Source organism: Papio anubis, chromosome 10, assembly GCF_008728515.1.
Source record: "Papio anubis isolate 15944 chromosome 10, Panubis1.0, whole genome shotgun sequence".
Taxonomy (NCBI): domain Eukaryota; kingdom Metazoa; phylum Chordata; class Mammalia; order Primates; family Cercopithecidae; genus Papio; species Papio anubis.
Window position 1 is genome coordinate 58,084,740 of NC_044985.1, and position 27,449 is coordinate 58,112,188.

The window sequence follows — 27,449 nt, forward strand, 5'->3', positions numbered from 1 at the left end:
TTTTTTGATGTTGGATTTGGAGGCAGGATGAAAGTCTTTCTTACACATGAAGTTGGCGAAGGATTTCCCCATCTTGGAACTGGAGCTAGGGAAAGCAGCACCTAGATCTGTAAGTAACGTAAACAAACTCAGTCTCCTAACCGGAACTGCTTTTCCAGCGGCAGGGGGAACTTCCGAGGTCAAAGGTAACAGCTTCCGGCAACTGATGCCTACACTGGCCAATCCTCCCTCCGTCCACCTGTCACTTCGGGTAGTTTGGAGGCCAGGTGAGGGGCGTGCACGGGGGAGGGGCGTGCATAGTTGAGACAGAAACCGGGAAGACCCAACTGTGGGGCGGTACTGCTTGACCGAGGGGCTCCAGAGCCCAGCTGCGCTGGCTGCGATTTGAGTGCCCAGGGCCAGGGTGCGGGGTGGACCGCGGCGGCCCTTCGACCAAAGGTGCTTGAAGCTCGAGCCCATTACTTTCTGTGAACTCTGACTCGAGTTGCAAAAACTTTTCTGCACTGTTTTTCTCATCTCTGTTATGGAGATAATAATTCCTGCCCTAACTGTAGTATGTTTGCGAGAATCCAACGATATGTTTCTGAAAGCGCCCGCTGAACTAAGAGCGCGTGAAATAGAATGAGACAGCTTTGCAAGAACGGAGGCCCTTGCCCCAGCTGTACGGTGCTGGCGCCGAAAGACGTTCAATAAAGACTTACTGAATGACGAATACACGTTAGGAGTTAGTAAAATCTCTCAAGGTTTCACCTCCTCAGTGGGCTAGGTGCCATTCTAACCAGGCGGCAAGTTTCCTTAGCTTTCCCTACCACCCCAGTTAGGCAGCTCAGATTACCTATTGCAGCTTGATGGACCTTGGGACTCCAGGTTTTTGAGTGGACGTGGCTGCTACTGCAGCAGGTGACCCACCAACCAAGCTCTCTATCAGGGTAATGTTAAGAATAAACTTATACCGGGCGCGGTAGCTCACGCCTGTAATCCCAGCACTTTGGGAGGCCGAGGTGGGTGGATCACCTGACGCCAGGAGTTCGAGACCAGCCTGGCCAACGTGGTGAAAACCCGTCTCTATTTAAAATACAAAAAATTAGCCGGGTGTGGTGGCACGCGCCTGTAATCTGAGCTACTCGGGAGGCTGAAGCAGGAGAATCACTTGAACCCGGGAGGCGGAGGTTGCAGTGAGCCGAGATTGCACCATTGCACTCAGCCTGGGCAACAAGAATTAAACTGTCAGGAAAAAAAAAAAAAAAAAAAAAGAATAAGACCTTATGAGAAATTTTCTCTCTTACCAAATAACAACAACAACAGCTTTCACGTGAATATCTAGTATGTTCTATGCACTGTGCAAAACACTTTACATGTTGCCTTATTAAGTTCTAACAGCCCATCAAACAGTGTCTTTTTTATTTTACTGGTGAGGCAGAAGGCATAGGGAAGAGAGAGATTAAATAGTCTGCCAAAATTATATAGTGATGGAACTAACTATAAAACACAAATAGAAGGAGATCCAGGACATAAGGATTGAAACACAGAAAGAAAATAACAGAAGCCGTCAAGACATCAGACTTCTCACTAGGAGAACAGGAAAACCCTTAGGAGTTTCAGGCTGAAGTTTTTCTTTACTCATTTTGTTTTCTTTTTAAGGAAACATTTATTATATTTAAATTTTGTTTTTAAATTGCTAGCATCTGCCTGTGTAAAGCCATTCTAAGGTTTTGTCATTATTAAAGGAAAGAAGGAAACTCTGTAAAACAATGTGTCCATTCTGGCAGCGAAATAAGGATCTTTAGGTGTTCTATTATAAGTGAAGATCTAAGATTTTCCAAATTACAACTGAAGAGGTAACCTAGATATTAAAGTATATAATTGCAATTTATAAATTAAATATGTGAACTTTCTTCTAGAAATGCCAACAATTTGAAATTATATTGACATATTTTTGTCTGAATCAATGAGTCTGTTTCAAAATTTCAGTCTCATCAGAATTATAATCTGTGTGTATTATTTCCCAGCTCAAATAAGACCCCTTCTTCCTTCCCTTGAGGAAGCATGGGCACATAAGATTTTTTTCCATAAGACAAGTTCCAGCAATGAGAATACAAAGATTAGTAAGACATACTCCCAGCCCTCAAGGATCTCATTGTCCAGTAAAGGGACTTATATATACACAAATGTAGTAGAATCTAGCCTTTACAACAGTAGAGCTAGGTACAGGGATTTCCAAATGTGGAAATGGTGAAAGGAAATTCAGGGAAGACTTTAGAAGAGAAAGATCTTAGAGAATAAATGTGAACTATAAACTATAAGAAGGTAGTTTTCATTGCCATTTTCTTATTGAGTTGTAGTACAAGATTGAGTCCCAAGTCATAGTCTTATTGATTTTTAGGCTATAGTATACAAAATGTAAAACTTTAATGAACAACCAAGAATGGTCACTCATGCCTGTAATCCCAGGGCTTTGGGAGGCAGAAGAGGGAGGATCTCCTGAGCCCAGGAGTTTCAGGCTGCAGTGAGCCCTGATTGTATAACTGCACTCCAGCCTGGGTGAAAAAGCTAGACCCTGTCTCCAAAAAATAAAAACATCAAAGCTTTAATGAACATCCTTAATTAAATATGGCAATAATATCCTTTGGTCATTGAGTAAAACTGTTTGTTTTTATATACTTAAAGGTGTTTTTTTTTTTTAATTTTAAAACATCTGTATAATTTTTAGTTTAAAAAATGGAACCTTTTTCCTGTGACACATTTGTGGCATTACCTCCAGCAACAGTCGATAACAGGATTATTTTTGGAAAAAATTCAGATAGACTCTGTGATGAAGTACAAGAGGTAGTTTATTTTCCTGCTGCAGTTCATAATAACCTGGGAGAACATCTTAAGGTAGGTGAAATAAATGTTTTGTTAGCAATATCATAAAGTTATTTTTAAAATATCATAAAGTTATTTCTATAAATAGGAACTTGGAAGAAACTATAAAAGTTAAAATTGAGAAATTTACATTTGAAAAATAAATGAGTCAGAAGTAAACCATAATCTTTTATTTCAGTGATTTGGAGGAAGTTGAAATAATAATAAAATTATCCATTCTTTGAATAAATATTTGAATGCTCTCCATATGCAAGCATGTTAGATAGGGCAAGAGATTTAAAGTCAGCTGTCAAGACTCTGACTATTCCAGGAGCTTAGAGTCTAGTATAGGAATAAGATGTGTATGCATTATACCCCATTATAAAACTGGGTGGTTTAAATGCTAAATTTAAGTAAGAGTAACATGCTGTGGCAGCAGAAGAGAAGGAACATTTAATGCGGCTTGGAGTTAGCTGGAATTTGATGGACAAAAAGGATTCTGATTCTGAATTGGTATAGGTTCTTCTTGATGTAGAATAGGAAAGTCATCCCAGACTCTGGAAATGACAGTTTTATGACACATCAAAAAAGGTTTTTTAGGCCCTATGTTAACACTATCAATACATTTTATGCAGTCACTTGGTAGTATACACATTAATTAAAGGATCCTTTAAAAACTTATTTTAAAAACCCATTTAATGTGGAACTTAAAATGAGAGCTTCAAATTATGCTATTGTTGCTAATTCATACTTTTTAGATTTTATTTTATTGATATTCTAATATTAAAACATATTAAATATTAGACTGTTTTCTGTATCCTATGTCATATTTTTTTCTTTTGCTAAGACCACTTATTCATCTGTGATACCATTTCCACTTTATTTCTTCAGATATAAATCTAGCCTGTCCTGTAAACCAGTGGTTCTCATTCTTTTCATTGCTGTGGACATACCTAATAGATGATTTCAAAATGTGATGTGAGATTCCTATGACAAAACTCTTGTATTTGAAGGCTACCAGATGGGTACTTATATCACTAATTAAGAAACACTGGATATTGAGGTTGAGAACTACTTCCTTAAGCTTCAACTCACACACCTACAAAAATGTTTCAAGATATTACGGCTAGAGACCATCTTTCTCCTGAGCTTCAGTAGCACCTTGTCTTCACTTCATGACCCTAATACTTTATACTTTATTTTATCTTAATTAATGTACCAGTTTTAGTTTCTCAAAAGTGAGATCTTTATCTGATTCATCTTTGTAACTACCATATCTCTTGGCAGAATGTTTTATAATAGGAAATGCTCAGCAAATATTTGAATGAATAAATACTTTAGGGTTATTCTGGATATGTTTTAAGGGTAATGCTTTTATTATTGAAAATTTCAATTTACTTATATTTCCTTTACCTCTTTCATAACAGTCTTGTCTTCTGACTGATTTTTTTAAATTCTGGATTTTGATAACTTTTCTGGTTTTGTGGTTCTTGCTATGACTGTTTTTTTTTTTTTTTTTTTTACAGTGTACGTATATAGAAATTGATCAAGTTCCTGAAACGTATGCTGTTGTCCTGAGTCGCCCAGCATGGTTGTGGGGGGCAGAAATGGGAGCCAATGAGCATGGAGTTTGCATTGGGAATGAAGCTGTATGGGGAAGAGAAGAAGTTTGTGATGAAGAAGCACTATTAGGAATGGATCTTGTCAGGTTATTTTTTGTTACGTTTCATGCTATAGACCTTTTCTAATTCGTAATTTTTGTGTAACTCTTACTTGTTTTCTTTTCCTATTTTTGAGGGGGCTTTGATACTTTGCAGTTTGTGTCAAAATGTTTTAAAGTACTGGCATGCAATTTCATGACTCTCAGTTTTGTTTGGTTTTTTAAATTAATTAATTTTTGGTTTTTTGAGATGAGATCTCACTGTGTCATGCAGGCTGGAGTATAATGGTGTGATCATGGCTCACTATGGCCTTGAATTCCTGAGCTCAAGCAATCATCCCACCTGAGTCACCCAAGTAGCTTGGATCAAAGGCACGTGCCACCACACCTGGCTAATTTTTAATTAAAAAAAAATTTTTTTCAGAGACTAGGGTCTTGCTATGTTGCTTACACTTGTCTTGAATTCCTGGCCTCTAGTCATTCTCCTGCCTCAGCTCCTGAGTAGCTGGGATTACAGGCACAGGCACCATGCCCAGCTTTCAGATATTATTATTTGGGAGAAGGGAAGAAGTAGGAAATTATGATTCATTGGAAGTGCCTAACATATTTTAATCACACCTTAACTAATTCTCACAATAACCTCATGGGCTATCGTGCTCATTTTACAAATGAGATATCTGAGGTTCAGAGATAAAGTAACTTGACAGTGAATTACCAACTTCAAATTTGATAGGTTTGTTTGACTCTAGAAACTTTGTTTCCATGATTCCAAACTGACTTCAGAAGGAAAAATTTTAAAGTTAGATGTCATTTCATCTGTTAACTTGGAAGAAATTTTACTTGGGGAAATCTAAAAAATCTCATGAGCATGAAATTATTTAAGAAAAATAATGGAAATTTATTTTAATCTGAGAACTTTATATTTTTGTTTTAGACTTGGCCTTGAAAGAGCTGATACAGCTGAAAAAGCCCTCAATGTCATTGTTGACTTATTAGAAAAATATGGCCAGGGTGGAAATTGCACAGAGGGTAGGATGGTATTTAGCTATCACAACAGTTTCCTAATAGCTGATAGGAATGAAGCCTGGATTCTGGAGACTGCAGGGAAGTACTGGGCAGCAGAAAAAGTACAAGGTATGGACAACTTTTTGTGATTTAACTTGTTTTTGCAATTAATAAAATATACCCTTACCTGTAGATACTGCATTTAAATGCTTCCAAGATTAATAATCTAGTATAATGAAGGGTTGAACTATAAGGGAAATTTAAAAATTTGAAAGAACAATGGAAAAAGTGCCATAAAGAGCTTTCTTGAAAAATATAAAAAGGTAGCATTACCTCTGGGAATATGAATTTCATATAACCTGTATATACTTTCTTTGCTGCAGCTCTTGGCCGTTTCATCGTACTTTTTCACTTTAATAATCCCGTACAATTTCTTCCCCATTAAACTTTGGGCTGCACTCCAAAATCTTATTTTAGTGTGGAGGTGAGGAAATGAGAGTGGGGTTAAAGACAGGTGTTTGTGAGTTGGTGGTTGGAAAAGCTATGTTGATACAATAGTAAAACACAGAAGTTTGATATCTTTGAATAAAACATTATTTAATTGTTTTAGAATGCTTTGATTTTTCATTCTCATTTCCTTTGTGATCATATATTCCTCTAATTTTTCAAGTGAGGAAAGCCAGAGATGGAAAGTGATTTAAGGTGGTAAATGAAAGACCTAGAATTTAAATCTTTTCATCTTGAATCTCGTCACTAGAACATAGCCTTATGTTTAAGCATAATCATGTCCATCTTGGGTATTTAACTCCTGGACTCCTAGTTTACTAGAGAGATAAGATACACGTGTGAAAATGTTAAATGGTGCATGAATGATACAGACACATAGATGCTCTGAACATTTAGAGAACAGAAAGGTTATTATTGTGAGCTAGAGGAGTTCAGACAGGCTTCATGAAGGTAGCCTTGAACTTTGGAGGATTTGGGTGTTATTTTTCAAAACAGATCATTACCAGTTGTTTTGATGGACATTTTGTCTTATGTTTTGCATATATGTTTATTAATATATAACATTGTAGTTAGAAGTTTTCTTTTTGTGATAATTGGCTTGATAATACCATTGAGCACTTTTATTTTATTAAATGTACTACATGCAAGAGAGAAATTAATAAATACATTTTGTTGAAAAAGCCCCACCTGGCCACCTAAAATGAACACCTTCATTGGGTCTCATTGTCTAGCTGTAGATTAACTTAGCCAACTGGTTTCTCTTTCTATTACTAACTAAGCCCAATAACTAAATTGTTAAATGATAGGGAATTATTTATTAGATGGAAAATTATTGGCTGGGCATGGTGGCTCATGCCTATAATCCCAGCACTTTGGGCGGCTGAGGCAGGAGGATCACTTCAGCCCAGGAGTGTGAGACCAGCTTGGGCAACATAGTGAGACCTCAATTCCACAAAAAATACAAAAATTAACTGAGTGTGGTGACGTGTACCTGTAGTTCCAGCTACTCAAGAGGCTGAGGTGGGGAGGATAGCTTGAACCCAGGAGGTCGAGGCTGCAGTAAGTAGTGGCACAATGTAGACATTATGGACATGTCACAGTGCTGCAGAGATTTTGTTTATGGCCAGTTTTGGAGCCTGTTTATGGCCAGATTTGGGGGGGCTTGCTCCCAACAGGTGTGGCTATAAAAGGGCAACATGAGGGATCCTTGTGGTGATGGAAGTATTCTTGATCTTGACTATAGCAATACCAATATTCTGGTTGTGATATTATACTACAGTTTGGCAAGATGTTACCATTGGGGGAAACTGGGTGAAGGGTACACAGTATCTCTCAGTATTATTTTTTTATAACTGCATGTGAATCTATAATTATCTCAAAATAAGTTTAATTTTAAAAATAATTCATTTATCTTTTTAAATATGTAATAGATGCCCATGGCACAAAATTTAGAAGTCTATATTTACATTTACATAGTGAGTAGGCATCATAATGTACAGATACGTGCTTTATGTTAAATATGACTTTTCTTCTTTCTCCTCTTCTTTGAAAATAGAGGGAGTTCGTAATATTTCTAATCAGCTTTCCATAACAACCAAGATTGACCGGGAACACCCAGACATGAGAAACTATGCTAAGCGGAAAGGTTGGTGGGATGGTAAAAAGGAGTTTGATTTTGCTGCAGCATATTCCTATCTTGACACAGCCAAGATGATGACTTCATCAGGCAGATACTGTGAAGGCTACAAGCTTCTAAAGAAGCACAAAGGTAATTTTATCATATAAATAATATTAGGATGACAAACTATATTTTGTGTAGATGTAATATGGGAATGACAAAATCTATTTTGGAGAATTATAATTAGTAAAAAGATTGTTCTATTAAAATGAAAACTATTTATCATAAAGCTATTTTTTGAGATAAGTATTATACGATTGTGAAAGGGTCATGATTCTTTTGAAGGTAAAGTTCAGATTTTCCATGCTCAGATGCATTTTTTCAGTTCTTATTAATATTCTTAAAACAAAATTGAGATTACTTTTCTTCTGAGAATTCACTGCAACGTGGAGACAGGCTTCTTTGACTATTGCTGCTGCTGCTGTTATTTATTTTTGGGTAGTACTCTTATCGATTATTTTCTTACATATAGAATTTCTGGCCAGAAGACAAACTGAGCAGATATACAAATTCCCTCTTTCCACTCCAAAACTTGAGAAATGTTGGATAAAACATTTAAACATTAAAGACATATATAGCTAAGTTCAAATACAAGAAGAGAAAATCACCAGGTACCAAAAATGAAGAGAGGGCCCACACAATCCTCCTCATCTCCGTGTCAGTTGGGGGATTCTGGACCAGATATACACCTTAGACGCTAGAGTGTTAACATCCATGAGAATGTATGTGTATAATTGAAAAAGATCAACATTTGGGGAACAGGAACTGGACTCCTTATTAAGGCTACGAGTCTGAAAAATGCTAGTCCACTCCGTACCCAGAGTTTAGGATGGAATTGAGCTGCCTGCTGCTCCAGGATGTGGATCAATACAGTTTCTTGTAAGAGATTGAACTCTGAGCCATATTTATTTTGGGAGCTCACCTGGAGCTAGCTGGTGAGAAACAAACACTGGTTTATAACCAGTAAACCAGACAAGATCCCAGCATACCTGTATTTCTATACCCATTATATGAATATTTGATATGACAAATATTTATATTTTACTCAAATTTCCTATCCAAATGGGAAATCTGCTATAATGAATCTACATGTATTTGCCATTGAAAATATTTGTTACGTGGGGGTTCAGGTGAAGATGTAACTTCTACGACTATTAGGATAGTTTCTACTGTTATGTCCTCAAGTTCACTCATCTTTTCTTCTGCATTTAATCTGCTATTAATCTCATCTAGTAATATTTTAATTTGTTATTATAATTTTAATCTCTACAAGTTCCATTGGTTCTTTCTGTAGAACTCCCATTTCTCTATTCTTTACTTTCAAGTTTTTAAAAAATCCTTAAGCATGTTTAGCATCTTTATAATAATAATTATAAAGAGTGGCTGGACGCCGTGGCTCATGCATGTAATCCCAGCACTTTGGAAGGCCGAGGAGGGCAGTTGATTTGAGGTCAGGAGTTCGGGACCAGCCTGGCCAATATGGTGAAACCCCGTCTCTACTAAAAATACAAAAATTAGCCAGGTGTGGTGCAGGCATCTGTAATCCCAGCTACTTGGGAGGTGGAGCAGGAGAATCGCTTGAACCCAGGAGGCGGAGGTTGCAGTGAGCCGAGATTGCACCACTGCACTCCAGCCTGGGCAGCAGAGCCAGACTCTGTCTCAAAAAATTTTTAAAAATTAAAAATTAAATAATTAGAGTATAGTTCATTAACATTTAATGGAGGCTGGTTCTGGTTGCAGGTAAGATGGAATAAGTAAACTCTACTCTGTCTCTCTCTCTCTGAATATAACTGAAAATCTGGAAAGAATGTATGGAGCAGCTTTCTGAGGAGTCTTAAAAGTAAAAAGGAGCAGTCAGCAGGGCAAAAAAAGCAGAGTCAAAGCAGGAATTATCCAGGAGTGAGTTTCATGGTTGTGGTGGTTGTTGTTGTTTTTCTCATTTCATCCAGCCTAGTGTTAAACAGCATGAATCCTAGAACTATGTACTGGGTGTCAACAGAAAGAGCTCCAAGAGATACCTTCTTTTTCTTGTCTGAGGAGAGGGAAGGTGGACACTAACAAGACACAGCATGGGAGAAATCTCCTGGGAATTTTTATTTAATTAAATTAATTAATTAATTTTTTTTGCTACTTTCTTTCTGTCTCATCCCAGCTCCCAGGCAAACTCCAGTTCTGAATCTGCAATCTTGTGATGGTTATGTGATGATGGTAGCAGCTGCTGGGAGGCATCTAAACTCTAAGGGAAGGGAATTCTCTCCCACTAGGGGAATTGTGGTCCAAAGACCATCGGAGAAATTCTGTTGCTTTTTGCCCTCTCTCTGTTTTCCTGCCTCTTGGTCTCAGAGGCAGACCCAGATGTGCGATGCAGTTGGGCAAAGAAGGGAGACCACCAAGGCTCTGTTCTAGCTAGAGGACCTGGAAGGAGGATCCCTGGAAGCCAGAATGTCAGGGAGAATTGAGAAGCAGAGGTAGCTCAAGAAAGAAATCCCATGAAGTTGTATAAGAATACCTGGGCCTACCCTAAGCTGTACATAGGTATATCTGACCCTAAATAGCACACCAAAGCCTTTGAGAGCTAACCTGTAGAGTAGACAACTGCTCAGTTTCCATACTGGCCACTGGATAGTGCTCTTTTAGGACAGTAAAAGAGCACTGCAGAAAGGTTTTGTAAACAACTGACATGGGAATCTAGCCCACAGAAGATGGCTCAAAACTATGATTAGACATACAGTAACATGGAGGAAATGAACCAGTTCCTTGAAAGCTACAAACCACCAAAACTCACCTAAGAACAAATAGATAATTCTTGTTTTAGCAGATACTTTAGTTGGTTGTACTCAGCCTGCAAATTCTGTCTCCTGGTTGGCAACTCAAATTTCAGTTTAGCTCTTTTATCCTTAGCTGAGCTGTTTGCCGTCTGCCCCACACATGCTTAATCAGCAATCAGATGGAGATTTGGGCAGTTCTTTTACACAGAATTTGGGGGTTCTCTCTCTCTGACTCTCTTTTATGGGATTGCCCCCTCACTTTCTTTTCTTTTCTTTTCTTTTTATTTTTTTGAGACCGAGTTTTGCTCTGTCACCCAGGCTGGAGTGCAGTGGTACGATCTCAGCTCACTCTGGGACTACAGGCGCATGCCACCATGCCCGGCTAATATTTGTATTTTTAGTAGAGACGGGGTTTCACAATATTGGTCAGGCTGGTTTCGAACTCCTGACCTCAGGTGATCCACCCTCCTAGGCCTCCCAAAGTGCTGGGATTACAGGCGTGAGTCACCGCACCTAGCCTGCCCCCTCACTTTCTACTGCTTGTGGTTGAGGTCTGGTTCTTCAGGCCAGAAACACCAAGGTTTTCTATTGCAGCCTGCATAGAATGACACAGCATTGACAATGGGCTTCCCTCAAGCTAAAGCCATAACAAAAATAAACTTACCCTATGCTTCATTCTGTCTCCCAACTTTCACCTTTCCTCCAGAATGTTACTTCGGTTGTTAATTGTAAAGAGCCTTCAGGTAGTTGTTTTTCTGTATTTTGTCCCAAGTTGATAGTTATCTGCAGGACGGTTGACCTGATAGGCGCTCACTTAGCCACACTGAAAGTAGAACTCCGTCCCATGTCATTTAATATTCTATGATATTATTTTACTTATAAAAATTAATATATTCATATGATTCAAAATTCAAAAGTACACAAGATTATACAATGAAGTCTCTCTTTCCTACCCTGTCCCGATATATTCAGTTTTTTTTCCATATGTAGTTCCTTATGTGTTCTTCCAGATATGATATATGCTTAATGAAACAAATATGTAATTTTTCTTTTTTTACAGAAATGATAGTATGCTATTCATGCTATTTACACTTTTCTCCACATAACTTTAGTTAGCAATATACAGTGTAGACGGGTTAGCAATATATAATGTAGATCATTCTGTTTCAATATATACAGAACAGAAAAATCTCTTTTTTTTTTTTTTTTTTTTTTTGAGACGGAGTCTTACACTATTGCCCAGGCTGGAGTGCCCTGGTGCAATCTCAACTCACTGCAAGCTCTGCCTCCTGGGTTCACGCCACTCTCCTGCCTCAGCCTCCCGAGTAGTTGGGACTACAGGCGCCTGCCACTGCGCCCAGCTAATATTTTGTATTTTTAGTAGAGATGGGGTTTCACCGTGGTCTCAATCTCCTGACCTCATGATCCGCCCGCCTCGGCCTCCCAAAGTGCTGGGATTACAGGTGTGAGCCACTGCACCGGGCCAAGCCACCATGCCCAGCCCCATGACTATTTTCTAAAAATGAGTTTGTAGAAGTAGAATGTCAAGTCAAAGCTTATGCACATTTGAAGGTTTTTGAAACACATTGTTAAATGACCACCAGAAAAGTTACATAAATTTAAATTACTGCCAACAATATTTGAGTACCCATTTTCTAACATGCTTATCAATAGAGGGTGTTTTCAACCTTTATAAATTTTGTAGGCAAAATGGCATGTAAATATATACACCTACTATGTACCCACAAAGAGAAAAAAGAAAAAAATGGCATGTTATAATTTTAATTTTTTTTTAGTGAAATTAGATATATTCTTACATTTACTGAAAATTTGTAATTACTTTGTAAGTTGTTTATTAATGTATCCTTTTCCCATTTTCATATTGGGTTATTATTAACTCTTAAAAAATAACTTCCAATGTATTTTTTTCCTTTGCTTCTGAATAATTCCAGCAAAGTAAGTTTTATTTAGATTACTGAGTGGCAGATAGTTGCTAAAAGGGTCATGCTACTAATAAAAAATGTGACGAATATACCCTCCTTCACTTGAAGGATAAAATGTTTCTGTTAAAAAAAAAAAGTGTTTTGAGACAGTGTCTCGATCTGATACTCAGGTTGGAGTGCAGTGGCGTGATCTCAGATCACTGCAACCTCTGCCTCCTGGGTTCAAGCGATTCTCGTGCCTCAACCTCCCGAGTTGCTGGGATTCCAGGTGTGCACCACCATGCTAGGCTAATTTTTGTATTTTTTTGTAGAGCTAGGATTTTACCATGTTGCTCAGGGTGGTGTCAAATTCCTGGGCTCAAACCATCTGCCCACCTTGACCTATCAAAGTGCTGGGATTACAGGTGCGAGTCCTTGTGCCTGGCTGGTAAATGGTTCTATAAAGCAGTCAGAAAGCAACTACTCTGAGATGGATCAGTGAGTGATTGATATTTGCTTCTCATGTATTCATTAAACAAATTATATGCTAATTATTATGAGGGTGTGGCCAAAGCATTAAGGAATTGATTACAACAGTACAGGATGGCTTGGTCTGGGGTCCAGGGCCACCAAGCAAGGTTGTGGAGAATCATGCCCTGCACAAGGGGGCAAGTGGGGCTGAAATCCAGCCCCAGTGTCTGCCCCAAAGAAGAGGCTCCTTTCTCTAATTTTCATAAAGGTTAGCCAGCCCAGAAATGGCAGTGGTGGCATGGAGATGGAGCAAAGTGGACAGATTTGGCATATACTTTGGTGGCAGAATGGACAGGACTTAATTAATTGGAGTGAAGGTTAGAGAGAGAGAGATGTCACAAATGCATACCAGGTTTCTGCTGGGAACCAGTGAACAGTTGGAAATGCCATTTGTAGAGATAGGCTAGATGGAAGATTTGAGGGTAGAGAGTGTAGTTTTCCATTTTAGAAGAATCAACTCCTCTGAGATAATAACCTAACCATCCCAGAGGGATGATTTGCATCTCCCTTTGTCTGAGAGGACAACTCATCCTCTTCCCTTCCTGGGTTTAGAACTTTACCCAAAAGGTGGTGGTGATTGAGGGTGCAGCGTGGGGTAGGAGTAGTCTCAGGAGGTAGGCACTCCTATCCACTTGAAATTCAAGATATTAACTCAAACCTGTAGCAAAAATAGAGTATGATTGCAGTGAGCCGAGATCGCGCCACTGCACTGCAGCCAGGGGGACAGAGCAAGACTCCGTCTCAGAAAAAAAAAGATTCTAGAATAAAGCTGATGCTGTTGGATATTTTCAGTCTTTAATTGATAGGTACACAGGAAGTGGCGAAGGATTTTTTTACATGATGTTATAAGTACATTCCCCTGTATATATGTTTCTTTTACTTTTTATTATTAATGTTGTTTGGTGCTAATACAGCTATTTAAATAAATCCAATCTCAGTATAAGAAAAGGAAAAAGTTTGACAGAATATTTGTAGAATGCCTTTACATTATTGTTTTCAAAGTAGTTAATATCTTATTTATATTTTAATTTCCAAAAGAACATGTTATAATATGAAAAGTTTTCTGTAAAGTTTCTTAATGTTAGTTTATAGTTTTACAAATAGGTTATCTAAACTTTTTCCCCCATGTAGATAGATAAGTATGTAGAAAATGCTAAAGCATGTTATACTAAGGATTTTAATTTTTGACTTATTGTAAAAGGAGAGCATCAGGAAAAATAGCTAAAGCATGCGAGGCTTAATACCTAGGTGATGGATTGATAGGTGCAGCAAACCACCATGGCACACGTTTACCTATATAACAAACCTGCACGTCCTGCACACATATCCCAGAACTCAAAATTTAAAAAAGAAAAAAAAAAAAGTAGATCAGGAGTGGCTGTTGCAGCAACACCTACTCCCATTTATTAACTGCTTTTATCAAGGGCCAGATACTGTACTAAATGATTTAATTATATTATTCTTTTTTTTGAGGTGGAGTCTCGCGCTGTCCCCCAGGCTGGAGTGCAGTAGCAAGATCTCAGCTCACTGCAACCTCCACCTCCCGGGTTTAAGCGATTCTCCTGCGTCAGCCTCCCAAGCAGCTGGGATTACAGGTACCCGCCACCACGCCCAGCTAATTTTTTGTATTTTCAGTAGGGAGAGGGTTTCATTTTGTTGGCCAGGCTGGTCTCAAACCTCTGACCTCATGATCCGCCCACCTTGGCCTCCCAAAGTGCTGAAATTATAGGCATCAGCCACCACGCCTGGCCTAATTATATTATTCTTTAAGCAACCATGTGAAATAGATATCTTCATTTTACAAATGAAGAAACCACCAGTGTTTGTGCTCTTCTCTATGAAATTGAAAAAAATGGACTTTCTTATTTGTCATATTTTTCTCTCAGCACCTAATTCACTATGTTGTGTGTGCTTAGTAAGTATTGAATAAATTAAAGTATTGTTAGTTGATTTGAATTAAATTGTAATTTGCAGATAGTTTAACAAAGATCACTGTTGTGTACTTTTTGCTAGTAATAAATTTAAAGGCTCAGGAAATACATTTAGCAGATATTCTTTAAAAATGAAGAACAACAATGCATAATTAAGATGGAGAGGAAAATGCCAAGAATTCTAAGGTTTAGGGTAATTGGACAAAAGGAAGAAAAAAGATAGAAATAATTATAACCAATTAGCTACTGCATCATAATTATAATTCAGTTATATTTAAGAATAACTGAATCGTAGATTTTAATTGCATACATGATTATAGGAATAGATGCATCTGACATGAAACTTACTTTTTCTCAAGTGTGAAGTATAGTTCATCTAGCTTTCTGTGCTTTGACAAAAGAATATCTTTCTAATACTTTCACAGAAAATTGTCTACCAGTACATTATAGTTAATTTTTCCTATGATTTTTCTAGATAGAACAGCCTGCCTCTCTTCTTTCCAACTATCCCTACCTGATAGCTATTAACTGTGCTGCATGTATAACCAAATTGAATCTATATTCACTCATGTATTTTAAATAACTAGCTTAAATTGCAATGAAATTACACCCTGTGTTTTGCATTTATTTTACGGAACCCTGCCACTGCAGTTTCAGTACTTATTCAATGCTTGCTAGTGGATTACTTATAGCTATCCTACTCAAGTGATCATGTAAATCCTCCTTTCATTTTGAGAATTGTAGGTTTTGAATACAGAAAATATTGTCATAATACCTGTATTATCACAGTATTATGGTTCTGACACTGTTTTTATTAAAATTTGCCATTTATAGGAGTTTGGATTTGAATCATTTTAAAGGCTTACTAGGTGTTGAAACTGTGTGCCTGATATATAGGTGTGGATGGCAGGTTTTTGCTTTATTGTTTAGTTTTAATATTAAGGGCTGCTTTTAGGCACACCTTCTTTACTGTGTTTTTCAAAACTAACAGAAATATATTGCTTCTGTAACAAGTTATCTATAAATTCAATAAGTTATTTTTCTTGATTTTGAAGTAATGGCTATATTGTGGAGAAACTGGATAAGACAATGTAGACTTGTATAAATCTGTTGTCATTAACATAAAATAGTTGGTAACCTGCATAATTAACTGAGGGCAGAACATTATATTATTTTATATGGAAGTCAGTTTTAATTTGAAATATTATGAGTTACAATTTGGATACAGGCTTGCCGTGAGCTTTTTCTTTTAATTCCCAATTATGGGAATAGTGGGGCAGGGAGTGGAGATTCTTGCTTTTCATGCGCTCTTTTTTTTTTTAACAGTTACTTCATTTTTTATTCTTTTACTGTCATTTTAGGGTTTTGAGAGAGAGGAAGGAGATATCTGTGGTTAATCAACCATGATAAGTGAAAGTTTTTTGTTTTTTGTTTTCTTAGAACTAATTGAAATATAATAATTAAACATTTCCATATAAAGTATCTAAAAATATCTGTTGGCAGAAACTATGTTTTGTGATCGATCGACTGATTGATTGACAGGGTCTTGCACTGTCGCCCAGGCTAGAGGGTGGTGGCACGATCATAGTTCACTGTAACCTCAATCTCCTGGGCTTCAGCAGTCCTCCTGCCCCAGCCTCCTGAGAAGCTGGAACTACAGGCATGCATTACCACATGTGGCTAAATTTTTTTTTTTTTGTAATAGATGGCAGACTTGCCATGTTGCCCAGGCTGGTCTCAAACTCCTGGGCTCAAGTGATAATCCTGCCTCAGGCTCCCAAACTGGTGGGATTACAGGCATAAGCCACCATGCCTGGCCTGTTTTCTTTTTTTTTTTTTTAACTGTACTTGTTACCTGGATTCACCACATTCATTACTGTTATTAAGAAATTGGTACTACTTCAGGGTAAAAAGAGACTGATGTATTTAATAAATGGGAGGCATAATAGTGCAGTGGAGTGTTAAAAAGCACAGGGCTGGTTATGAAGGAGTAGCTGGTGTTAGACCAACTTCCTTCCAAGAATAACTATGAGATCTGGAGGGAGAAAACCCCTGTTGTTGGAAGACATGGATGAATACCCAAAAGAGTACACAAAAGAGTAGAGACGAGGAGCCTAGATCCTGAAGACTGAGAGAAGACTCTACACATTGAGAAGACCTTGACTTTCTAAATATCACAGTTTCTTAATGCAATTGCCAACTTCTAAGCAGCACGTAGGTAGGATGAGACATGACACTGTGAAATCAAGCAGAAAGTAGCTGCTAGGCGCCCTAAAAGCTAAGCAGAGATTTTTTGCAGTCTCACAAGGCCTTGGGGACAAAAATTTGATTGGAGGGCCAACCAAGAAGGTACCTGGGAAATACCCCTAAGCTTTCAATTGAGATCCCAGAAATGCTACTCCTTAGGAAGAGTAAGAACAAACAAGGGATAGACTAGTCTCAACACTGGATCAAGGTAATCTACGTATATTCTATCTGGTTGCCAGAAGAATATTAAATGCTCTGTGAAAGAAAGTATCACGCAGAGCCTCTATAACATTTCCTTCAGTTGGAAAGTATCAGGCATGCTAAGAAATAAGACCAAATGACTGAAAACCAAGAGAAAAAGTAGATGGTAGAATCTGACATGTAGGCTGTCTACACATTAGCTTTATTGGAAACAGACTTTAAAATTACTATTATGTATTCAAAAGAATTAGATGAAAAGATGGAGAATTTCATCAGGGAACTGGAGTCTGTAAAAGAACCAAATGGAAATAATACAACTGAAAAATTATAACTGAAATTAAGAATTCAGTAGATTGATTTAACAACAGATTAGGTATAACAGAAGAAAAACATTAGTGAACTGGAAGATCAGTAGAAAAGATTCCAATTCAAACAGAGATAAAAGTTTAGAAAATATAGGCAAGGATCTGAGAGGCATATATAGGACTCAGTGAAAAGGTCTCATATACATAAGATTGGAGACTCAACAGGAAAGGAGAGAGAAAACAGGGAAGGGCAAAAGCAATAGTTGAAGGATATTGGCCAAGAATTTCCCCAAACTAATAAAAGTCATCAAGCAACAGCCTCAAGAAGCTCTACAAATCCCAAGAAGGACAAACAAGAGGAACCCACACCTAGGCCCATCATAGTGAGATTTCTGAGCGGGAAAAAAGACAGAGAAAAATCTGAAACACATCCAGGGGGAAAAAAGTATCTTCAAGAAACAAATATAAAGCTGACAGCTAACTTTTCAACAGAAGGGAGGGAATTCTAAAGACTGTAAAATGACAACTTTAAGGTGATGGAGAAAGATAATAACTACTAATTTAGAATTGTATAGCTAGTGAAAATATCCTCTAAAAATAAAGGTGAAATAAAACAGAATTACTAGACAATTGGCACTAAAAGAAATGCTAATGGGCATTCTTCAGGCAGATAGAAGCAAGGTACGCAGTAGTAGATGAAGAGCAGCAGAAACAGTAAATACATAGGTAAAACTAAACAAACATTGTTGAAAATAATAACTTCTTAACCAACGGCCATAGCTGCAGTGCTTAAAGTCTATTGTGCATGGATTTCATGGAGCACTATATTTTCCACAGGATGCTTTTGGCCAGTGACTGAGAGTGGCAGGGAGATAAAGGCAGGCCCATTCTAGGAATACACAGGACTCCTCTAATGGCTAACGTGGATCAAGGACTCCTTGACAGCCTGGCCAGGCTTTCCTTAGATGGCATGGCAGCCTGGGATACTTCTCCAACTTCTCTTCCTTCTCTACTAAACTCAGACTTCAGATTGTATCATAGTCTGATGATTCTCTGAGGCTTTCCAGGTTCCCTCCCCATTTTCTGTCACAGGCATTTCCCCTAAAATATTTGATCCCATGTTGTGGCATCTGCTTCTCAGAAGACCCAGATGAACACAGTAGAAATTAAAATGCATTAGAATAGCACAAAAGATAGGTAGTAATTGGAGCTAAGTTCTATATGGGTCCTTCTTACATTAATTGGTAAGTGGTAAAGAACTAATTTAAGGCCAACTGTAGTCAATCAAGAGAAAGTAATAAGATTTTTTAAAGTGTATAAATAATAAGCTGATGGGAGAACTGTAGTAATAAATACTTGATAAGTTAAAAAGAAGACAAGAATGGAGAAAAAGAGACAAAGAATAGATGGAATACATAGAAAACTAATAATAAAATGGTCTACTTAAATCCAAATCATCAGTAACTATGTTATATTTACTGAATTTTTTCAATTAAAGACAAAAGACTAGGCACAGTGGCTCATTCCTGTAATCCTGGCACTTTGGGAAGCTGATGGGGGAGGATTGCTTAAGGCCAGGAATTCGAGACCAGCCTGGGCAACGTAGCAAGACCCCCATCTCTGCAGAAAAATTTAAAAATTAGCCAGGCATAGGCTGGGTGCAGTGGCTCACACCTGTAATCCCAGCACTTTGGGAGGCCAAGCTGGGGAGGATCACCTGAGGTCAGGAGTTCAAGACCAGCCTGGCCAACATGATGAAACCCTGTCTCTACCAAAAATACAAAAATTAGTTGGGCATGGTGGCACATGACTGTAGTCCCAGCTACTTGGGAGGCTGAGGCACGAGAATCACTTGAACCCAGGAGACAGAGATTGCAGTGAGCCAAGATCGCACCACTGCACTCTAGCCTCACAGAGCAAGACTCTGTCTCCAAAAAAAAAAAAAAAAAAAAAAATTCTGTAAGGGCAATGGGATTGAATATATTTTTGCATTATTAATTCCTTTTTCTAGGAATTTTTTACCTGTTACAATGGCTTTGAGACTTTGCATATTTATATTAAAAATAAAATACCTTTCTTGTGATAGTGGAATGAATCTAATTGTAGTTGATACAAAGTTTGTTTATAGTCAGTCTCTTAATTTATGTCAAGACTAATAACTCATATATTATCAGTAGAGAAAGCAGTTCATATTTGCAAGGCATCTGTATATGCATATGTATTTGATGATTTTAAAAATTATTTCCCTAGGAAATATAACTTTTGAAACAATGATGGAAATTCTTCGAGATAAACCAAGTGGCATTAATATGGAGGGAGAATTCCTGACCACTGCAAGCATGGTTTCTATTTTACCTCAAGACTCCAGCCTTCCTTGCATTCACTTCTTTACAGGGACTCCTGATCCTGAGAGGTGAACCACAAAATACTATAAACCAGCAAGGGGTCAGGGGATGGATTAAAGTCATTAGTATGTTAGTAATTTTGTCAGGATAAATTTTTGTTGTACAACTAGGATGATAATTTTTAGTATATTTTCTGTTCAGGCTTTAATCTGCAACATCCACATATGCGTAACTGTTCTGTTTTTATCGGGAGGAAATGTGAATAGTTTCTTGTATGCGTTATCCCTACTCCTTCTTCCTACAAATAGATTTAACATTGTCAAGAAAAGAAAGTAGATTTTCTTACTCAGATTTCAGATATGATACTAGATAATTCATAACAGTACAAAGGTTAAATGATGTAGTTGTGCAAGATTTACTTATGCACTCATATCTAGAAAATACATTTGAAACTTAAAATATCAATAGTTTCAGTTTAATTATTATTATTATTATTTTGAGACAGAGTCTCACTCTGTCACCCAGATTGGAGTGCAATGGCATGATCTCAGCTCACTGCAACCTCTGCCTCCCAGGTTCAAGAGATTCTCATGCCTCAGCCTCCCTAGTAGCTGGGATTACAGGCGTACGCCACCATGCCTGGCTAATTTTTGTGTTTTTCGTAGAGTAGAGACAAGATTTCACCTTGTTGCCCAGGCTGGTCTCCAACTCCTGGCCTCAAGTGATCCATCTGCCTTAGTCTCCCAAAGTGTTGGGATTACAGGCATGAGCCACTGCATCCAGTCCAGTTATGTTTTAGGTAATACTTTTGTTGACTATCTTGATTTAAGTCACTAGTATCTCGCGAAATGCACATTACATTTAGAAATGATTTTATATTCACTATCTCTTAGTGTAGCAGCCTTTCATATTATTAAAAATATCTTCAAGAAAATGGAATAAAACATTTGAGTCATTTTTTTTTTTTTTTTTACATGGGGCCTTGCTCTGTCGCCCGGGCTAGAATGGAGTGCAGTGGCACAGTCAGCACACTGTAGCCTTGAACTCCTGGGCTCAAGTGATCCTCCCACCTTAGCTTCCCTAGTAGCTGGTACTGCAGGTGCATGCCACCATGCCTGGCTAATTTTTAATTTTTTTGTAGAGATGGGATCTGGCTATGTTGCCCAAGGCTGTTCTTGAACTCCTGGTCTCAAGAGATTCTCCCACCTTGACCTCTTAAAGTGCTGGGATTACAGGCATGAGCCACTGTGCCCAGCATGTGTCCTCCTTACTGACACTGGCGCTGATGTTCACCCCGAGTCCTAATCCTCAGTCTATAACATTAATGGTTATTCTTATCCTCCACCTGTGGAATGTGAAGTAGGAAAGACAAACTATTACTTTGCTGACTCTGTTTATGTGCCAGGTCCTCTGTTAGGTTCATGGGAACACAAGACTAAAAAAAGTATGGTTCCCTGCCCCCAAGGAGATCCCGGTGTATCAGAGAAGACAGGCATGGGTATAACTAATGTGACAGGAACAAGTTAGTGTGTAACATTAACAGAAACTTCTAATTAGAGAGAATCTTGGAAGACTTAGAATAACACTGAATATTTTTATATATTGACATGATAATTTAATAAAGACTCTTTCTTCTAGATCTGTTTTTAAGCCTTTCATATTTGTGCCACATATTTCACAATTATTGGATACCAGTTCACCAACATTTGAACTTGAAGATCTAGTTAAAAAGAAGTCACATGTTAAGCCTGACAGAAGACACCCACTCTACCAAAAACATCAACAGGCATTGGAAGTGGTACATAATAACGAAGTAAGATAGTTTATATTCTTTGTTATATCGTTAAGTATAAAGTTTGATTCAATCCGTATTTTGAACTTTGGAGTATCAGCTTTCCTACCTTCTTATAAAAAATAGGTTTAGGATTAGTTTAGATGCTCAGACTAGAGTAGAGCTGTATTATTTTTATCTTTGATTATGAATACATGTATTGTGAATCTTATAGAGAAATTTAGTACATTAAACATAATAACAATAGCTAACATTTGTTGAGCACTTACATAGTACTTTTACAGGGTTTACTCTATCTAATCTTCACAACCACTTTATGAAATGGGTACTATTTTGATTCCCACTTTGCTGATAAAGTGTCTGAGTCTAGGAGAGTTTAAGTAACTTGCTTAGTATATATCCCACACCAAAAGTTACAAAGCCTCCGGATAGCGCTTGAGCTGGTTTCTTAATGTAATGTTCTTAATCATACAGGCCTAGATTAAAATTAATTGAAAGTGACTTAAAACCTCAGAGAATTAAAATAATAATTAGTTTCAGTTTTTAAAAAGTGATACATCCTCATTATTTTAAAATGTAAGCATTATAGAAGAGCAATATATCACTCAAACTCTCTTCTCTAGAAATAAGGATTTATTTTTTTCTGGTATAGATAGATAGCTCATTTTATAATGTCTATACCTATTCAGCTTGCTAAAGAAAAATAAGAGGTAAGAAGGGAATAGAAAGGCTGCCTAAAGCCATCCATCCGTTGACCCCCTGCAATGAAATAAAACATTAACCATCTTAAATCTTTTCTCGTCTGTTTCTACCTCCTGGTTTTTCTTGCCTATAATTTCTTTTACTTTGTCAAGGCATATACATTTACATTCTATTCACACTGAAACGGATTAAATGAATTTTCCTCCAGGTAATAATTTATTTTTGTCTGCAGTGTTGGCATTGTTGCTATGTGTTTTTTTTTCCCTCACCTATTTCACTTAGGCTCAAAGCAACAAGCTCTGCCAGACTTCCTATTTTTACTTGAAAATTTTTATTTACATTTTTATTTTTAAATAAAAATTCTAAAGCTGTAACTATTTTAGACTTTACTTAAAAATCATAAAATATTGATTGACAACATAGAGTAGTGGAAAGATAATGGAATTTGAGGGAAGAAGAGTGAAAGAGCTGGGTTCTGGTCCTGGCTCTGTAAATAACTTCTTTCGTGTCTTAGGGAGAGTCAATCCTACTGGTAGTTTTAATTTACATTTCTTGATTACTAGTAAGATTGAAAACCTTCTCCTATGTCTATTGGTCATGAGTATTTTATTTTAAATTTCTTGTCTATTTTTTCCCTTAGGCTGTTTTTCCATTGATTTTGGGTTATTTTTGTTTTTTTTATTTTTTGCTTTAAATAAGCAAAAATATGTGAATATTAACTGTTTGTAATAAGGCAGAATTTTATTCCAGTTTATTGTTTGACATTTAACTTTTTTGTCAGACAAAAATTTTAAACTTAGTCAATTATATTTATTAGTCTTTTGCTGTAAGGCACCTTGATTTCATGTTTCAAAAGGCCTGCCTCACCTCAGTATAAATATAACTTCTAGCATATATGTGTTTTTTAAAAATTTAGTTCTTTAGTCCATCTGGAATTTACTTCTGTATCTTTCATGAAGTAGGGATTCTAACTCTGTTTTCCAAAAAGGTGACTAATTATTCCAATACCATTTATAGACAAAACCCATTTTTTTCTCACTAATATGAAATGTAGTGTTTCCTCAGATGAAAACTGCATACAATTTCATATTGAAGTCCATGTTAAGGTTATTTGTTTTGTAGAGTTCTGCCCCATAATGGTTCAAATTTTAAAAATTATGCTCACAGGCCAGGTGCGGTGGCTTACGCCTGTAATCCCAGCACTTTGGGAGGCCAGGGCGGGTAGATCAGCTTAGGTCAGGAGTTTGATACCAGCCTAACCAACATGACGAAACCCCCTCTCTACTAAAAATACAAAAATTAGCCGGACATGGTGGCGGGCGCCTGTAATCCCAGCTACTCAGGAGGCTGAGGCAGGAGAATCGCTTGGACCTGGGAGGTGGAGGTTGCAGTGAGCTGAGAGTGTGACATTGCACTTTAGCCTGGGCAACAGAGTGAGAGTCCATCTCAAAAAAAAAAAAAAAAAGTATGCTCACTTTCTAGTGACTTTATTTATTTATTTATTTATTTATTTATTTATTTATTTTGAGACGGAGTCTCAGTCTGTCGTCCAGGCTGGAGTGCAGTGGTGTGATCTCGGCTCGCTGCAACCTCTGCCTCCCAGGTTCAAGCGATTCTCCTGCCTCAGCTTTCCGAGTAGCTGGGACTACAGGCGTGCGCCACCACGCCCAGCCAATTTTTGTATTTTTAATAGAGACGGGGTTTTACCATATTGGCAGGCTGGTCTCGAACTCCTGACCTCATGATCCACCCACCTTGGCCTCCCAAAGTGCTGGGATTACAGGCTTGAGCCACGGTGCCTGGCCAAGTTTTTTCTTACATACTTTTTCTCTAAATAAGTACCTTATAACTGATAATGGTGATTCATCAACAATTTAGAAATTACTTTCTGTAAGAATCATGGACCTCTTTTCTCCCTTTATTGAAATAAAGATGAAGTAATAGAGGAAATGTCTTCTTTTAGTTGATTTTTTCCTGAACATTACTGTTCTGTTTTATTAATCTGATAATACTGGTTTTAAACGTAAAAGATCTAAATTGATAAAAATATTTCAGCCTCAGTTTTCAGCAGCCTTCCACATAGACAGTTCACATGAGATTTTCTGTTGTCTTGTTGTCTTTTACGTTTTTTACTTATAAACTACTCTCATAATTGTTTTTGTCTTTTCTACTAAAAATAACTTGGTATTCATGCATTAACTCAATCTAGAGCAATGATTTTCCCAAAGAATTTCATTCTTTCTGTCTCCAAAGAACAAAAAGGGAACCAAACCACAATTAGATGCCAGAATGAACAATCCTTATCTGTAGAGGTGGGTTGAATTTGGTTAGATTTATGTGTATGTGTATATGTATTTATCTTTATATTTTTAATTGTTTAGGAAAAAGCCAAAATAATGTTGGACAACATGAGGAAACTGGAGAAAGAACTATTCAGAGAGATGGAATCAATCCTTCAAAACAAGCATCTTGATGTGGAGAAAATTGTTAATCTCTTTCCTCAGTGTACAAAAGATGAAATTCAAATTTATCAGTCAAATGTTAGTTCTTAGTGATCATATGGTCAGCTAATATTAGTTCTTAGTGATCAGTGGTCAGCAATCTTCAAAGTCAGAATCCATCACCTTGGTAAATTATATAAACCTAATTTGAGCAGATCTGATTATTCTTGGATAGTATTCAAGTGATATCTTGACTATTAAACTACATACAGTGTTGCTGAAATACTCAGAAAGAAAACAGCATTGGAATTGGATTCATGTATCGTGGGATACAGGTGTTATTTCAGGTGATGTACTTGCATATTTTCTTTAGCCATAGTAACTTTTTGTCACAATAACTAAGTATTCAATTATATATAAAGATTGAAACATTAGAATGATACATGGATTTATATTTATTATAATTATGTAGTACCCTCAAATCATTTTGTCTGTTACATCAAGAAAGTAGATTTTTCTTTAGTCATGAAAAATATCTCAAGTGGTAAGTTGTTTGTGCTTAAGGCAAATATTAACCAGCTCTAACAAGAAAAATGTCTAGATTTACACATTGTCAATACAGTATATTAGTTCTGCAAATGTACTTTTGGTAAACTCAAACATGCTCTTTGTCAAGACTTGGCTAACCAGTGAGCTTGTAGCTCTGATTGTCTAGCATTTTTAGGGTCATTCTCCTTAATAGGCTTTTACGTTAATAAGATATATTTTTAGAAGAGCTTCTTTGGGAGATTAGAGAATAAGATAAAAGAACTAAAACCTTAGGATATACTGTTTCTGGGTCTGAAATCTCTCTCATTGTTTACTTCTGTTTACTCAGTGAAAACAGAAACAATGAGGTAGTGGCAATGAAATAGAATTATTAGTATATTATGAACATTATAACATTTTGAACACTATATTGCATTATATATTATGAACTTTATACATGAGTAATATCTTCCTAAAGTTTATAAAACTTTATGTTTAGGTTACATAAAGATTACCAAGACTCAAAATTGCAAATATAAACAAAAGAAAAATCCAACTGAAAATAACACGAAGTATTTTTGAGTTTCTAGAATGTCCATTTTGGTATTTGGTTACATTATCATATTTACTAGTCACTATCAGCACAATTAGGTTAATAAAGAAGTGGGTCATTATATTTTAAGTGTTCAGGAAGTTATGTGTTCAAAGTTCTCTCATAAATACCATCATCTGCCTGATACTGCTCTTGTCTAATATAGGGTTGACATTACAAAAGAAAAGATGTCTGACTCAAGTACTCAGTTGATTCTGTTTGCTTTAAGTTTGGTTCAGTGATAGGCTGTCTTCTAACCCCTATACTCCTCTTCTCTCCTTTAATAGATGAGGAAACTAAGGGCAAACAGTTCATTACACTTACGGGAATCTTATTTCCTTCTCTAGGGGCAGCATGTTTTCACCTTCTGCTTTGCTGCCACCTTAGACTAAACTAGCACCATCTTTAGCTAGACCATTGCATTAACTGTTCTCCTACACCCATTTTTATTCTTTATTTCTACCCACATGAGTCACTATGGCCAATCTATTACAAATTTAAATCTGATTATGAATTCCCCTCCTAAAACTCTTTTTTAAAAGAGACTTTATTTTTTGGAGCAGTTTTAGGTTCACAGCAAAATTGAACAGAAAGTACAGAGTTCCAATATAGCCCCTATCAGCACACATGCATAGCCTCCCCCACTATCAACATCCCAGCCCCAGAATGGTACATTTGTTACAATCGATGGCCCTACACTGAAACATTATCACCCAAAGTCCATAGTTCAAGTTAGAGATCACTCTTGATGTAGTACATCCTATGGCCCTTGATAATTATAAAATGACATGTATCCACCATCATAGTATTATACAAAATAGTTTCACTGCCCTAAAAATCTTCTGTGTTCTGCCTATTTATCCCACCATCCCTCCAACTCCTGACAACCACTGATCTTTTTACTATTTCCATAGTTTTGCCTTTTCCGTATGTCGTATCATTGGAATCATATAGTATGTGACCTCGTAAGATCGTCTTCTTGAACTTACTTAGTAATATCCATTTAAGATTCCTCTATGTCTTTTCATGACTTGATAGCTCATTTCTTTTAGTGCTAAATAATATTCCATTGTCTGAATATACTACTACTGAAGGCCATCTTGATTGCTTCCAAGTTTTGAAAATTGTGAATAAACCTACTGTAGACATCCATGTGAAGATTTCTGTGTGGACATGTTTTCAACTAATTTTATGTAAATACTAAGGAGCACAATTGGTGGATCATGTGGTAAGAGTATGTTTAGTTTTCTAAGAAACTGCCAAACTGTCTTCCAGTGGCTATCATTTTGCATCCCTATCAGCAATGAATAAGAGCTTCTGTTGCCCTGTATTCTTGTCAGCATTCATTGTTGTCAGCATTTTGGATTTTGGCCATTCTAATAGAGTGTAATGGTATCTTGTTTTAATTTACAATTCCCTGATGATATATGGTGTTGGACATCTTTTCACA

At 37.0% G+C, this 27,449-nt stretch overlaps 2 protein-coding genes across 3 annotated transcripts in view; one reads left to right on the plus strand and one right to left on the minus strand.

Annotated features, from left to right (window-relative positions):
• CIR1 (corepressor interacting with RBPJ, 1) overlaps positions 1-179 on the minus strand; it is a 49,254-nt gene extending 49,075 nt beyond the window's left edge. Inside the window, exon 1 of the mRNA XM_017946665.3 lies at positions 1-179. Coding sequence (XP_017802154.3) covers positions 1-72 — 72 coding nt within the window. The 5' untranslated portion in view covers positions 73-179.
• On the plus strand, positions 172-27,151 carry SCRN3 (secernin 3). Of its 2 annotated transcripts, XM_031651365.1 has the most exons (8): positions 172-266; positions 2,711-2,877; positions 4,371-4,552; positions 5,439-5,638; positions 7,572-7,784; positions 19,850-20,012; positions 21,583-21,757; positions 24,820-27,151. In XM_031651365.1, exons 2-8 carry the CDS (start codon positions 2,719-2,721, stop codon positions 24,988-24,990), a joined length of 1,263 nt encoding a protein of 420 aa, XP_031507225.1. In that variant the 5' UTR covers positions 172-266; positions 2,711-2,718; the 3' UTR covers positions 24,991-27,151. The 2 variants fall into 2 exon arrangements, with proteins under 2 accessions (XP_031507225.1, XP_003919469.2); XM_003919420.4 differs by lacking the exon at positions 2,711-2,877 and having other exon boundaries at positions 185-266; positions 24,820-26,083.
• Positions 27,152-27,449: the final 298 nt, after the last annotated feature.

Excerpts from the sequence above, each read along its gene's own strand:
- SCRN3 (XM_031651365.1), top strand. The coding sequence starts at position 2,719 with ATGGAACCTTTTTCCTGTGACACATTTGTGGCATTACCTCCAGCAACA. Across the intron at positions 5,639-7,571 it reads GGCAGCAGAAAAAGTACAAG|AGGGAGTTCGTAATATTTCT; the intron begins GTATGGACAACT and ends CTTTGAAAATAG. Across the intron at positions 7,785-19,849 it reads GCTTCTAAAGAAGCACAAAG|GAAATATAACTTTTGAAACA; the intron begins GTAATTTTATCA and ends TTATTTCCCTAG.